The sequence below is a fragment of the Mesocricetus auratus genome, unplaced genomic scaffold, assembly GCF_017639785.1.
Source record: "Mesocricetus auratus isolate SY011 unplaced genomic scaffold, BCM_Maur_2.0 Super-Scaffold_100025, whole genome shotgun sequence".
Taxonomy (NCBI): Eukaryota; Metazoa; Chordata; class Mammalia; order Rodentia; family Cricetidae; genus Mesocricetus; species Mesocricetus auratus.
In genome coordinates, this window is record NW_024429206.1 from 455,941 (window position 1) to 471,594 (window position 15,654).

General features: G+C 47.1%; 1 protein-coding gene across 1 annotated transcript; it reads right to left on the reverse strand.

Moving 5' to 3' along the window:
• Positions 1-3,550: 3,550 nt before the first annotated feature.
• Positions 3,551-9,123, reverse strand: LOC106022439 (CD209 antigen-like protein E). Its single transcript, XM_013124630.3, has 6 exons — positions 8,999-9,123; positions 8,300-8,389; positions 7,907-7,999; positions 7,379-7,530; positions 5,766-5,875; positions 3,551-3,960 (listed from the first exon to the last, which is right to left on the reverse strand). Exons 1-6 carry the CDS (start codon positions 9,045-9,047, stop codon positions 3,810-3,812), a joined length of 645 nt encoding a protein of 214 aa, XP_012980084.1. The 5' UTR covers positions 9,048-9,123; the 3' UTR covers positions 3,551-3,809.
• Positions 9,124-15,654: the final 6,531 nt, after the last annotated feature.

The following is a 15,654-nucleotide window of genomic DNA, read 5'->3' on the forward strand; positions in this document are numbered from 1 at the left end:
CAAGCTCTTCTCCAGTATTTTCATCTGCTATCAAATTCCTCTTTCACATCCTGCACAGCTTCCTTATTTCACTCAGCTGCTTGATTTCTTGATGGTTTTTTCTTCTTTGGTTTCTTTGGATGTACGTTTTTCTTTTGGACAGAAGGGTTGTCTTACAGTTGCAGATTATAGTCTGTCACTGAAGAAGTCCAGACAGAGACCCGAGGACACAAACTGAAGCACAGGTGACAGGAATGCTGTGCATAGGTTTGCACTCCCTGGCTCATCTCTTTACATGGTTACTACAATTATTCGTTGGAGTTCTCTGACTGGGATTTCATCTCATTTGCTCTCCTTAGATGACCACAGATGAGGAAGTTTTGGAGCAGTTACGTTGCTCTGGTTTTCTGCATTTCTTATGTTACAGCTTTGGGGTTTATACATCTGAGTTGTTTGGTTGCTTGTGGATTAAAAACCCTATATTCTTCTATTTGAAATTTGTGTAATGATCAAGTGGGGCATGGATGTGGTAGAGGTGAGGTGTGCAGTTCACAGAATAGATTCTCAGTCCAGGAGTTCAAGGCGCCTGGTGTAAACTCTGCCTTATGCCCCGAGAAGAATAGTAATCACAGTTGCTGGATATTCTCGCCCTGCAGATTTTATAGTACTCAATTAACAACAGTGCTGTTGGAGGAAACAACCAAGGGTAGTATGGGATATACTCAGATTTTAGTGGATAAACTAAATTTAAAAAGTCGAAGTGAGTGAGAATAAGGCTAAGTATTAGTCTGACTTTGAAAAGTTGAAGAAATAGGGTAGGTAAAACATCGGAGAGGGATAAGTTGAGACTTTAGAAATGGTTAAAGCTATGGAAAGTTGTAATTAAGAAGTGAAAAGAGGATAGGATGGCAGAAAGAAGACAAGCTGTAGGAATACTAGGGGAGGCACGTGGGTGAAAGGTGTGGTAAAGAATGCCAATAGACTAACAAATGGGGAACCTGCATGAGACCAAACTAGACTCCATTAATACAGGTGACAATGGTGTGGCTGGGACAATATGTGAGGCCACTGGCAGTGAGTCCAAGTCTAACACTAATGCACACACTGACTTAGTGGAGCCCATTCTATATGGAGAGATACCTCGCCCAGTCTAGACACAGGGGTGTGGGGTGGAGAGGTGCCTTGGTCCTGCCTCAACTAGACGACGGGACAGACTTAGTTGACTTCCTAGGGGAGGCCTTATCCTCTCCGAGGAGCAGATGGGAGGTGGGGGGAGTGGAAGGAGTGGGAGGAAAGGAGGGAGGGGGAACTGGGATTGGAATGTGAAAAATCAATCAATAAAAAAAGAGAGAAAAAAGAATGCGTTAGACTAGAGTGGGTGGAAACACACTCACCGCAACATAAAAACTAATTGCGCAATATACACACAAAGCTCAAGTGCAGATTAAATAACAGGAAGCTCTCAAACATCTCAGGCTATTTCCAAGGCTGTTGTCTGCTCTCCTCAAACTGATGGTAACGCCCATTGACGAAGACAACACCTACACATCTCACTGAACACGGAGAAGCTGAGCTGGTGACTGCCTAGAGCCTTCACCTCTACTGACCAGCGTTCACAGTATTGGAAGACACTTGCATGCCACTGGAGGAAAAAGATAAACACGAACCCAGCTAGAAACTCTGGGATTTGCAACAGTGACCTGCGGACACGACACAGGGCTGTCGTCGTGGCACAAGGCCCACTCCATGAAATGGAACCCAAGTCTGACACTGGCTGGGTAGCTAAGAACCTGAGGCTAGATAGGCCGTGGACCTAGGAGAAAACCAAATGCTATTGTTCTGTTTAAAGGAACTTACCAGTAAACTGACTCCTAACAGCATTCTGTTATGCCCATTGTCAGAGAAGCTTCCTATCATAGCAGATGGAACCTAAAATAGATATACAACCGGACAGTGTGCAGAGCGTGAGAGATTGGAACTCTCAGTTGTTATATAGGGAACATCCACATCTAGCCCTTCCTCTCAGGGCTCCGGGAGCTGTGCAGAAGAGGAGGCAGGAAGATTGAAGAGTCAGAGGAAATGGATGACTCCATGGAAACAGTGTCTTCTAGCTACAACAGGACTGATGCACATGTAAACTCCCTAACATGGGCAGCAGGCACGGGGCCTGTTCAAGCCAGATGGGGCCCTAGCCCCAAGAGGTGAAAAGTGGCTCCTAACCAAGAAGCTATCTGCAACTGACACTTGCAAAGGAAAAATTAATTCTCTCCAGTGAAGTCTCACTAGGTAAATTAACCCACTTAAGGGTAGGCCCTAGGCCCTCCAGTAGATGACTAATGCAGAACAAACTCAGTTGTATTTTTGCAGACTTTTTGCCTCATCTTGCTTTGTTTGGGCATTTTTTTTGGTCTTACTGGCCTTTTGCTTATACATTATGATTTCTGATTGTGTGTTTTTATGGATTTTGATGGCTGTGTGTTTATGTGTATGTATTTCTTGTGTTTTTTCTTTTTATTATGGTTTATTGTGTTGTTTGTCTGTTTGAGAGAGAGAGAAAAAGAGAGGGGGAGAGAGAGAGAAAGAGAAAAAGGGTGAGGAGTTGGGTGAGTAGGGAGAAGTTGGGGGAGGGGAAACTGTGATCAAAATAGGTAGTATGAAAATTTTTCAATAAAAATAATAAATAAGCCAGGTGGTGGTGGCACGAATATTTAGCCCCAGTATTTGGGAGGCCGAGGCAGGTGGATCTCTGTGAGTTCAAAGCCAGCTTGATCTACAGAGTGAGTTCCAGGACAGCCAAGGCTACCCAGAGAAAACCTGTCTGGAAAAACCAAACAACCAAACAACCAACCAAACAAAGGAGAGCAGAAGTAGGAAATTCACATACTAACTGCCGCCCATCATTGGACGACTGAGGAGGCTTCTTGGCGCTTTGGCTTATAGGATGTGCTATAACAGCTAGAGACAGACCTCTAAGTAAGTACACAGGGGAGGTGGGTGGAAGAAAATATGCAGGAATTGCGTGCAATTCCTTGGGAACTAGCATTCACAGCCCACTTATGTGTATGGGTTGTTTTGCTTCCATGCATATCTGTGCAGCATTGTATGCCTGGTACCCTCAGAGGCTAAAATAGGGCATCAGAGTCACAGGAACTGGAGTTACAGACAGTTGTGAGAGGTCATGTGAGTTCTGGGAATTGAACCCAGGTCCTGTGCAAAGGCAGCCAGTGTGCTTAACTATTGGGTCATCTTTTCAGCCTCCATACTTTTAGTTTTGAATGAATTTTTTAAGTATATAGCAAACCAAAATAAAAGAATAATAGCAAGCGATGTGTAGGTAAATAGATACCAAAACATCATCAAATTAACTGCTTGCAGAATCCAGCAGAAACCAATGAGAGAAGCCCCTTTGAGTCACTGGCTGGAGTTTCCAATAAAGACAGTCCTGAGAAGAGCAGAGCTCAAATGGTATGTGGCAACTTACTAATGCAACGCATGTTAGAATGGTGTGGCTATGCAGAGCCTCTGCACTCAGCAAGGAAGACGAGGAGATGAGAGGGACCCAGCAAGTCCATCAGTGTATCCCACACAACTTTAATGCGAATAAACCCAACGGTAGAACCACAGCTGTGCCAGCAGGATTTTGGAGACATCCAAGGAAGGCCATCAATGGTCCAGCACCATAGTGACTAGCAAAGGAGACTGAAGACGTCCCAGAGTATGTAATACTAAGATCTCCACGCCCATAGATAGGGAAAAGAACTGGGAAAAGTACAAGTCCACTGTCCAACAGGGATGTTTAGGCTGCGGAAACTGCAGAGGGGGTCTGGCCATCACTTGCTGGAACAGGTAGTTGCAGATTTTTTGCAGATCCACAATTTCATGTCGTTGCAGTTGGCATCATTCCAGCCTTCATCTCTGAATTCCACACAGTCTTGTCCCCCAATGTTGTTGGGCTGTCCTCTATTCCAATACTTCCCAAATCTGCGAAGAGCATTCACAATTATACAAAACAGACACACGAGAAAACAGCAGCATTCCCATATATGAGAGACACACAGGAGTATACACGTTTCCCTCAGAAAGAAATCAGGGAAACAGCCCCATTCACAGTAGTCTAAACATACCTTGGGACAAACCTAACCAAGGAAGTTAAAACACTTCTACAATGAAAACCTTAAAACCCAGAAAAAATTGGAGAAGACATTAAATGATGAAGAGATCTCCCACACTCAGGAGACCTTTATGAAAACGGCCACCGTATTAAAAAGCAACCTACAGATTCGGTGCAATCCCCACCAAAATGCTAATGCAATTCTTCACAGGAATGAAAATTTTAAATTTCACATGGAAGCAGGTGCAGACCAAACAACCCTGAATGTTGGAAACACTGCTGGCGGTATCAGCACGCTTCATTCCAAGTCATACCACAGGGAGGTGGTAATAGAAACAGTACAGTACTAGCATGAAAACAGACATGCTGACTGGTGGAACTGAACTGAAGATCCAGATGTAAGTCCTTCCTTCTAAGTCACCTGATATTTTTTATAACAAGGCAAAAAATGCACAAAGGAGAAAGATTGCTTCCACAATGTTACCTGCGCTTAGGAACCCTCTTTCATAGCTCCTGGAAACTGGGTGCCTTCATAGATTCCCTATATGTGTGTGGCAGACATGCCCTGTACCTAACCTCATGATATTCTTAGGTCACTTTGACCTTTACTATTGTTCCCCATGCACACGGCTGTAAGACACAACTATCCAGTGTAAACTTCACACACCCAGTCTTCTCCTGCACTGGGCTCTTATACTCTGGGTCAAAATACACGAGTCCAGGGCTAAATACCAAACAACCAGGGACAGTGTCTACACTCAAGGACTTGCCACATGTACATCTGCTCACCCAGCCTTGCCTATTCCTTCCCTTGACATCCAATAGAGGCTCTTGCCCTCAGCTCCTCTTCACTCTGCGTCCCCGCTAGCCCTGGTCCTGGCCGATGTTCCCCGTACGTGATGAATGTTCCTTCTTTTAGGAGGATCTGTGAGTATGACATGCTATCTTTTCATGTGTGTGTGCATGTGTGTGATGTGTATATATGCATGAGTGCATGCATGTGTGATGTGTCTGTGTGTGTCTATGCACATGCATGAATGTGTACATGTGTGTGATGTGTGTATGTGTACACGCATGTGTGATGTATGTGGGGTGTGTGTGTGTGTGTGTGTGTGTGTCTTAGGTGTCATTGTTCAGGAGCCATCCATCCTTTTTCTAAGGCAGGGTCTCCTACTGGCTTGGACCCACCAGGCTAGGCTGGCTTTCCCATGAGTCCCAACAATTTACCTTTCTCTGCCTCCCCTGAGTTGGGATTACAAGCACACACTACCATGTTCAGCTTTTTAAAAGCAAACAGACATGAATTCTAGAGATCAAACTCTGATCCTTTCTCATGCTTGTGCTCCAAGCAATTGACAGCGGAGCCATCTCTGTAGCCCAACATTCTACCTTTGAAGGATGTAATCCCATGGCCTGGTGACCTTCCTTATCAAGGTGTCTATGATTATACACGTGGATTACCCACGAAGGCTACAAACTCCTCATGGTAGGACTTAGGCAGCTTCTGTCATATCTGATTGTCACGCCCTTCCTTCTCCATCAGCAAACGTTACAGACTCTTTTACCTTGAGGCCAAAGGATGTGGTGGCCGAGTGTGGGGGAAACTGGAAGGGCAGTACATATAGGGATAACCCCCTCCCTCCCACTGTTCAACGTGTTCCCTTCCTGGGACTACCTGTCTGACAGAGGTGAGTCATCCAGCCAATACCATGCACCTTCCTTGTTCAGGTCTGACAGCCCCATCCAGGTGTAGCCATTTTTCTTGGAAGTCTGCTGCAGGAAGCTCTGGAGGGGGAGAGAGAGTTAGGCGGTAGCATCCCCCCTGTTTCCCAGCTTGCGTCTCTTCCCCCAAGGCCTCATGTTCATCAATGGATTACAAAGCATTTGCATTTTTCATGAATCAATGAGTTAAGTTAGGACTTGTAACAGGAGACGGGTTCCTTCCCTGAGCATGGGCACCATGGCAGTGGCTACACCACTGAAGAAAGTGTCTCTCCACCCCTCAGCCACTGTTAACTGCCTATAGATCCTTAGGGAGGGGTGGGGCCTTGGTAACCTCTCACCTTACCCCTACTAACTGCCTATCAATCCTCAGGGAGAGGGGGCCTGGATTCAGCATTTGACAGCATTATTTGTAGCCTACGGAAGCTGCAAAGTGTGGCTTAGATGGAGGGGCTAGGGCACACTGGTAGTGTCTTTGGAGGAGAGTCTTGTGCCTGGTCCTCCCTCTCTGTCTTTCTGCTCCTGGCTGCCACAAGGCAGCTATGTCTTCATACTACATTTCTGCCTTGCCTTGGCAATGGATCCATCTGATCACAGACTGAAGCCTCTGAACTAGGAGACATCATTTTCCTCCCCAGAGCTGTTCCCAGATGTTTTGTCACAGCAACGGAAAAGCTGACATGCTCCTACAATCTCTCTTGGCAGCAGGGTCTGCTTGGAATCATTTAACCCTGTCAAATTTCTGGTACCCCAGGTCAGGAGACCCCATATGTCTACAGCAGTTCGCATCTTTTTCTTTGACACAGACCTCGTTGCCTAAAAAACTCATGTAGTTGAGGGTGGCTTTAAACTCCTGATCCCCCTGCTGTCACCCCCCCTCCCCCCAGGCTGGGATGACATGCATGCATTACTACCTGGCTTATGTGACATTGAGAAGTGAGTCCAGGGCGTCATGTACATTAGGCAAGCATCCTACCATTTGAGCTCCGCCCCCAGCCTCATGTTCTCAGTTCTGCATCCTTTGCATACATGTGTCATATGGGCAGATGTGCTTAGACTTCCACAGATGTTGTGCACAGCTGGCCACCCATCACATGCACTTGATAACACTGCATGCTTTTCTGTCTTATGTGTTCTGAATATGTCCACATGCATGTACTCATGGCCAGTTTTAACATCGTGGAGCCAGACGGCAACAGTTTGTGACTGTGGGTCATGCAATGGTGACATCTTTTTAGGTCTTCATTGAGTGACACCTCATTGGTCACTTGAAACCAACCCTTGTGAGAATAGTTACACCAAGGAAACTAAAAACCTGTCAAACAACCTGTTATGCACTGGCCAGCACACTCACAAAACCCCTTTCATTTTAAATGCTCCCTGCAGCATTCAAACTGATGTATGCCTACTTGAAAAGTGCGTGGGGACACCTGTTCGTACTCTTCTCTTCACCCTTTCCAAGTAGAGCACGTAGCCTGTTCTCCAGAAGACGTCACATAAACAAGCATGTCTACCCTTGTTTGCCAGTATTCAGAAGAATTCACCAGAGCACTTAGCCAGTCACACCTGCTCCTCGTGACTTTTGACGACGACCAACTGGGCCCCCACCTCCTGGCAGGCAGTGATGGAGTCATGCCAGTTCCGTTGCGACTTGGAGAAGAAGTAACAGTTTCCATTGAAGAATGTCCAATCCCAAGGGCAGTGGCGACAGAGGCTATCTGTTGGTGAAGGCAAATCAGGTTGGACTCATATTTGAGTCTTTTTGTTCCTATGTTTGCCCAGCTTCAAGACCTCCAGAATGAGGCTTCCCTCTTAACATAGTACCTGGTCGAGTCATTTCCCTCTCTACTTCCTAAGCCCATTCTCCATTCCAAGAGAACCCAGGACCCATCTTCTCCACAGACGACAGAAGACTGGTTTAACTGAGTTCTACTGTGTACATGGCTTCCACTGGCCACACATGCCTTCCTCATTCTTTTAAATCACTACTCCCAATTCACAGATAAGGAAGTGGAAGCCCAGGGATGGCTAAAATGAAGTGACCCCACATGAAGGCCCTCTCAGTCCCAGGACACTTGGTTTTTGCTCACTCACCAACTTCAGACTTCAGTTGGCTCAGGTCCTGGTACATTTTCTCCTGCTTTGTTTTTTCCCATTGCATTTCCTCTGAGCTGGGGATCTTGGAAACTTGACAGAAAAAAAGATACCGCCAGTCATTGAAACTCACCGTGTGCCATGGATCACACAGACACCATATTTGGTACACAGTGTGCTATCTTATCTCATTTAAAGAAAAGGAACGCTGATACCCACGAACCCTCTACTGCTTCTATTCCCTCCCCAAATTGCAGTAAATGTGGAGGGGTCCCAAGAAGCTGTTAGCAGCTGCTGAAGGACCCGTTGCTGTTGTCAGCACCTCCTTTTCTTAGACCCGAATACCTGAGCTGAAAGCCCCAAGAGAACCCCAACCTCCAAGATGATCCTGACCTTGGATGATGATGGCGGCCAGGAGTCCAGCGAAGAGAACGAGTAACAGCAACTGCAGCACCAGGGCAATGTGACCTCGGTCCAGAAACCCTTCAGGGAGAAGGATGGATGGATGGTGGTATGCTTGGCCCAGGGAACCCAGACGTAGCCTCTTCAGGTCCGAGTCCAGACCCTTAGCCTCCACCTCCCCAGGAAGAAGCCCCGAAGCCAGTTTCCAATCAGAGGTCCACATCCACAACCCGTACCTCTCCAGGACCCCAGTGTCCAGATCTGCAGCTCTGGCTCCCTGGGATCCAGGTGTTTAGTCCCAACCCTCTACCTTCTCAGGACCCAGATCCACAACCTCCACTTCCCTGGGGCCTGGGGTTTCGGAAGACAGTTTTCAGCCAGGGGCGCAGCTAGAAATGCCACTTTTCAGGGACCCAGGGATCCAGACCCTCGGTCTTATCTCCCAGGACCAAATTTCTGCTGCCAGATATCTATTCTTCCTCATCCCATGACCCTAGAAAACTACTGAATCTAGAGTCGGTAGAAATCCAAAAGCTGTCTATCACGTATCTATTAGAACCAGGTCTCAGCTGTGACTTACAAGCTGTTGCTCATCCAAATGGGCAGTGTTGGCCAGAGCCTAGGAGTGCAGAAGCCCTCGCTTGGCACAGGTTACCTCCCCGAGTTCCCAGGCTTCTAGCATAGTCTTACCCAGAGAGCCCATCTGCTGCACCCTTGCTTTGGAGTCGCTCACAGTCATTGCTTTCCTTGGTGCCTGGTAATGCTGGCAGCAACGGCTATTATCTGCCTCTCACTGTGCCCTACCCCTTGCAGCTACTCTTTCGTAGGAAGAGAAAGGAGGAACTAGGTTCCAGCACCGGAAGAGGGTAGAGGAGGAGGAAGACAGACACAAAGTAGCAGGGGCTTCAAATTCCAAGAATTTCAGAGAGGGGATAGGCCTGTTCTGGCCTTCATAGCAAAACCATCTGGCTTACTCATGGTATTGCAAAGCTGTAGGATGATTTCCACGGAAATAACTTGTAACACAAAATTATTTTATTTTAAGTTTGTGTGTATGTACATGCTCTTGTATGTGGATGCATGTATGTGAGTGCACATATGTGTGCACCAATGTGATGTATATGCATACCATGTGGTGGCCAGATGATAATTTTGGATATAATTCTTCAAGTACTGTTCATCCTTAAAAACATTTTTTTCATGGGGGCTAGAGAGATGGCTCAGCAAATAAGAGTGCTGAGTTCAGTTACCATCACCAAATGTCGGGCAGCTCACAACTGCCTGGAACTACAGGTCTAGGGGATTTGATGCCCTCTTCTGACTTCTTAAGGCGTTGTATTCAAGTAACACACACACACACACACACACACACACACACCCCACACTAATAAAAATTAAAAATCTTTTAAAATGTTTTATTAGCACATTCTAATTTCACATGTCCCAGAAAATTTCATTGGACTTTGCTTGCAGAAGAAGCAATGGGGAGGGTTTATTTACAGGAGCATGGGAAATCTTACCAGTGGCTACACCACTGAAGAAAACATGTCTCCCTTACCAACATTAACTGCATCCTCATGGACACACACACACACACACATACACACACACACACACACACACACACACACACACACACACACACACACTGGTGTCAGCCCTAGCTCCCCAGTCAGTAGCATGAATGACCTCTCATGGCCTGGAGATCACTAAGTAGGCTACTAGCAAATCCCAGGGATCTACTGGTCTCTTCCCCTTCGATGCCGGAATTACAAACCGGTGCCACCAGGCCTGGCTTTTTTTTTCATGTGGTTCTGGGAACTGAATTTAGGATTTTATGCTTCTGAGGGAAGCACTTTTTTTCTTTTCTAACTCAGCCTTCTCTCCAGTCCTAAAGTTCCTTTTAATTTCCTCTTCACCAGAGGTAAAAGATGGGGTTTGCAATGTCCGCAGTCTTCCAGGAAAACCGTGTCCTCTGACACCAGGCTATGCTGGTGCCACAAACCATGGTGATTTCTGCTGACTGGGGAGCGGGACTGAGTCATCACTGTGTTTTATTAACTCTCTATCAGTGGGTCAGCAAGATGGCTCAGTGGGTAAAGGGGCTTGCCACCAAGCCTGAGTGAGGACTTGTTTTCAATTTCGGAAACCCATATGGTGGAAGGAGAGAACCAATTCCTGGAAGTTGTCTTTCGACCACTATTAAAACATTACCATAGCATACAAATTATTAGGATTCATTATGATATTTTGAAACACAATTAGTTTTTATTGACCCTCCCACCCCTTCTCCCCTCCTCCCCTTCCCCTCCCACCCCTTCTTTCCCACATCCCCTTCCCTCCCACCCCTTCTCCCCTACACCCCCTCACCCCCTCCCCTCTCACCTCTTCCTCCCCCTTCCCTCCATCCCTCTTCCCCCTCCCCTCCCACCCCTTCTCCCGCACTCCCACCCCTGAGGCTCTTGTGCCCCTGGTGGGCGCTGATCTCGGGTCACATGCTCCAGCTCTCTCTCTCTCCTCCCCTGCTCCACTCCCAGTTTCACAGTCCACCCCACACACATAGCCACATATGCACATTCAGTGTTGGGATTCGCATGTGCTGCACCAGAGAGCATGCAGGGTTTGTGTGCCTGAGCCTGAGTAACCTTAGCCCTTCCCAGACCCATGCATTATTCTGCAGATTTCATTTCTTACAGCAGAATAAAACCCACTGCATATATAAGAGTATGTTTTCACTGTACATTCATCTGCTGATGGGCGTTTAGGCCAATTCCGTGTGTCCTTGCTCCTGTGAGTAGTGTAGCAATGAATGTGTGAGAATTCCCAACAGGCCCTTTTTAAAGTGCTTCCAGGACCCCGGAAGAGGGAGAAGCCAGGATATCAACACTTCGTATTCTCATTCATTTAACTGGTCTGCCCACCAAGTTTACAGTGGGGTCGTTTCGAGGGGCAGCATGGCCAGGTAATGGTCCTCAGGTTAAAGTTGGAAGTGGTAGAGTAAGGAGGGGCTCAAGAGGCCCCGTCCCTCTAGGAGGAGACTGTTAATAGTTGCTAGGGCTCCCAATGCCCCTCCCTCCCTGAGGATTGATAGACAGTTAGCAGTTGCCAGGGGGAGGGGCTCATAATGCTCCTCCCTCCCTGAAGGTTTACAGACAGTGACTGCTGGGGATGGAGAAACGTTCTCTTCAGAGGTATAGCCTTTACTTAGGTGCCCAAGATCCTGTAAATGTTCTTGTAAATAATCCCTACTGGTTGTGTTACACAGAAAAGTACTTGAGAATGAACGGGAGACTCCTTGAGGAAACAAGGGATCTGTAATACATAGCAGGGAGCGGTGGCTCACACCTTTAACACCAGTGCTTGGGAGGCAGAGACAGCCTGGTCTATATAATGAATTCCAGAACAGCCAGGGTTACTTAGTGAGACCTTGTCTCAAGAAGAACCAATCACAAAATGCATTGTTTACGTATATGACAAGGCCCTGATAAAACCCATTATTGTGCATAGTTAATATATTCTAGTAGAGTGTTTAAAAGGAAAAATGTTTTAAGGGGGATGAATTTCTGTTTCTAAAGATCACAAGGTTAGGGACATGGAAGGGGACATCTTTCAGCTGGAGTCTGAGTGCATTGTACAGGGCTTGCAACAAGGATTCAGCTGTGGTATGAACTGGTACAGTGGCTCCCAGGACTCCAGCGTTGTCCCTGCTCTGGCACAGATACAGTAGGTCTTGCCACTTATCTGTGGGGGTAGTGATATACAATTTAAAAATTGCTGCTAGAAATGGATGGCACTAGAAGAAACCATCCTGAGTGAGGTAACCCAGTCACAAAAAGACAAAAATGGTACGTACTCTCTCATATATGGGTTTTAGACATGGAGCAGGGCATTGCCAGCCTACAACACCACTGCCAGAGAGTCTAGGGTGCAGGGAAGACCCTACGAGATATGCATGGTAACCCGGAGAAGGGTTATAGGACAAGATCTCCTAATTGGATTGGGGGGGGAGGGAGGGCAGAAGGAGATGGGAGAAAGAGAGAGGGAAAAGAGGAACGGAGAGGAGGACATGGGAGAGCAGGAAGGTTGAGCCAGGGTAAGAATAGAGGAGAGAAGGATGGGAGATACCATAAAAGAGGGAGGCATTATAAGTTGGAGGAGAGATCTGGCACAAGTGAGATCTTCACAGATCTACAACAATGACACCAACTGGCACTAAGCCTACCTTAAATGCCCTCCCATGATAATAAGATTGATGACTACCTTATATGCCATCCTAGAACTCTCATCCAGTGGCTGATGGAGGCAGAGGCAGACACCCACAGCTGGGAACCGAATTGAACTCCTGGAACCCAGTTGCAAAGAGGAGTGATGACCAAAGGAGTCAAGATCAGGCTGGCAAAACCCTTAGAGGCAGCTGACTCAGACTGATGACTGAGGGACCAGTATAGGACTGATCCAGACACCCCCCCCAAACCTGGGTGTCAGAGAGGAGGCGTTGGCAATCTGTGGGACCTTGGAGAGTAGATCAGTATTTATTCCTGGCATACAGATGGACTCTGGGAACCCATTCCATGTGGAGGTATGCTCTCTCAGCCTGAACACATTGGGGAGGACCTAGACCCTGCCTGGGATGATGTGACAGACTCTGAAAATCCCTCATGGAAGCTCTTGCCCTCCCTGGGGAGAACAGGGGGGATGGAGTGGGGGTGAGGGGTTGGGAGAGTTGGGGGGAGGAGGAGGAGAGGAGGGAGAGGTAACTGAGAGTGACATGTGTAAAAAGTTAAATAAAAAATATAAAAAAAAGAAAAAAACTTGCTGCTAGAAATGACTCTTTGAAAACTGCACCATGCAATGATAACTCTTATTTTACAGTTACTATGCTGCACCAAAAATGTTTGGAAATCCCAGGAAAAATATCTTAGTTTGTTTCCACAGAGCGCATCTGAGTCAAAGAAAGTCACACATCTTAAGGAGGAAACAAAAGCTATCCAGGTGCATTTAGGATGGTCCCATGTTAGAACACCCCATGTGGCCATCAGTAAGCTGAGGGAAGAAAGAGTTCTCCCTTGACAGAATGAGGACAAGATGCTAATGAAGGCAACAGCACATGCAGGTCTCCAGAAGAGTGACACTTTCGAATATAAGTACTCCAGGGGCTGAGAGGTGACTCGACCAGTAACGTGCTTGCTGTGCAAACACAAGTACCCAAGTTCAAGCCTCACAACCTTTGTTTTATAAAAAGCCTGACATGGTGGTGAGTATTTACAGTCCGGGTGCTAGGGAGACACGGACAAGTAGATCCCTGGGGCTTGTTAGTTAGCCTGTCAAGGTTTCGTGGCCATGTCTAAGTAGTAAGGTTCTTGTGCACCAAGGCGGAGAATTGGACCAGGGACACAGGCTTGAAGGAGGAGTGGAAATTGCTCCTGAGAGTGGGAGTGACCAGTGAGCTGAGGGAAAAGCCCTTGAATAGCTCATGGTCCTTTATAGGTCATTACCCAGCTGCCACTCTGTCACTTGCATCTGGGCTTTTCTTAGGTGTGCTCTGTTTGGCACCTGTAGCCCATGTGGGGAAGGGCATCCAGTCTTTCTCTGCCAGCGGCTAGTTTTATGTGGCAATCTTGAGGCTGCTTCCTTTAGTCCTTACTTTCTGAAAGGTCTCTCGTGTGGGGGTCAAGGAGAACACAGAGGTGGATTGCCTTTTTGAGTAAGAAGTTTGTTAGCAGAGTGATTAATGCCAAGAGAAGGCAGACAGATGACAGAATAGCAGGGGCTGTGAGGAAAGCTGGAGTTGTGAAATCCACAGATAGGCAGACAACATGGTAGGGGTTGTGTGTGTGTGTGTGTGTGTGTGTGTGTGTGTGTGTGTGTGTGTGTGTGTGTGTGTGTGGTCATTTCTTACAGATCTCAGAGGAAGGCGGATGATTTAGTAGTTGTCTCTGATTCCCCAGCCAGTGACAAGGGAGATAGGAAGAAGGGAATTCTGGGGTAGGAGGATGTGTCTCCATCATTAACCCCGGTGATGTCTTAGGAATCTTGGCAACACAAGATCTGTGAACTTCCTTGGGGAAGTGAGGATGGAACCTGTGATTCTCCCAAGGTCCAGGCACCTGGGCTTAGGAACTCACTGATGGCTGGTAAAGGGGCTGTGGCTTGGCCTGGGAGGCAGTCCAGTCTAGACTAGCATGTCCCTACAGCATCTGAACAGTCTTTAGCACCATCCCATGAGGGCACAGCAACCTAGATCCTTGATGTTCTGATCATGAGTGCTGAACCAGGAAGAAGTCTGAACATGGAGATGACAACTCCTCAGATCAAGGCACACTTAGGCCGAAGGTGACAGCTGCTTAAAAGGAACTCCCAGAAGCTGAGAGACATGCTCCTGCCTGAGCAAAGAGCTGGTGAGTCCCTCCTCAGGACCCAGCATGGGGAATCTCACATGGCTAAAGGGAATGGGGTATTTGTATCCCAGCGTTCAACAGTCACTGAATGACTGGGGGAATTATTTCCTGGGTTCCTCAGTCTGAAGAATCAGCTACACCAACTAGGGAAAATCTAAAAAATCATGGAGGAAATGGCTTTCTGGAAGGAAGCTTCTAGATTTGGTGGTGGCAAGACACATCCTAGAGACAGCACCATTTTAGGATCTGTAGTCCCAGACTGAGGAGAAAGGAGAAAGTGAGCAGAGCACCAGCATCCAGCTCTGCTGTCTGAATACAGTTGTAGTGTGAGCTGCCTTGTACCCCCATGCCACTGTCTTCACATCTGCGATGGATTTGCACCTTCAAACCGAGAGCCTCCCTCCTGAAGCAGTTTTTGACAGGTGTTTTGTCAGAGCAAGAAAAGTAAGATACCAGCCAAAGGACTCAGGGGAGGTAGGGAGGAACTAAGCAGATGTATATGAAGTGTGTAGGGATGTGACTGAGGCTCAGGGGATGTGGCAGCTGTGACATCACAATGAAGATGCAGCTGTGACATCACAGTGAAGATGCAGCTGTGACATCACAATGAAGATGCAGCTGTGACATCAGAACAAAAAATGAAACTATGACATCACAATGAAGATGCAGCTGTGACATCAAAATGAAAGATGCAATTGTGACATCAGAACAACAAATGCAGCTGTGACAACACAATGAAAATGTTCTGATTTTTGCAAGGAGAGCAGAATTGATTAAGGGGAAGCATCCAGGTCCTGAATGTATCCTATGTCAGGTTACAATATTAAGTTGCCAAGATAGGGAACAACCATGAAAACTGAGCCATAGGAAGCCTGAACCACTCTCCACCCTGGAAAAAATATTGGAAGGAAGCAGTGGGCCAAGCCCGTAGAGGATGAGGAATCTGAC

Excerpts from the sequence above, each read along its gene's own strand:
- LOC106022439 (XM_013124630.3), bottom strand. The coding sequence starts at position 9,047 with ATGACTGTGAGCGACTCCAAAGCAAGGGTGCAGCAGATGGGCTCTCTG. Across the intron at positions 7,531-7,906 it reads CCAACTGAAGTCTGAAGTTG|ATAGCCTCTGTCGCCACTGC; the intron begins GTGAGTGAGCAA and ends CTTCACCAACAG. Across the intron at positions 5,876-7,378 it reads TCAAAAGTCACGAGGAGCAG|AGCTTCCTGCAGCAGACTTC; the intron begins GTGTGACTGGCT and ends CTCCCCCTCCAG.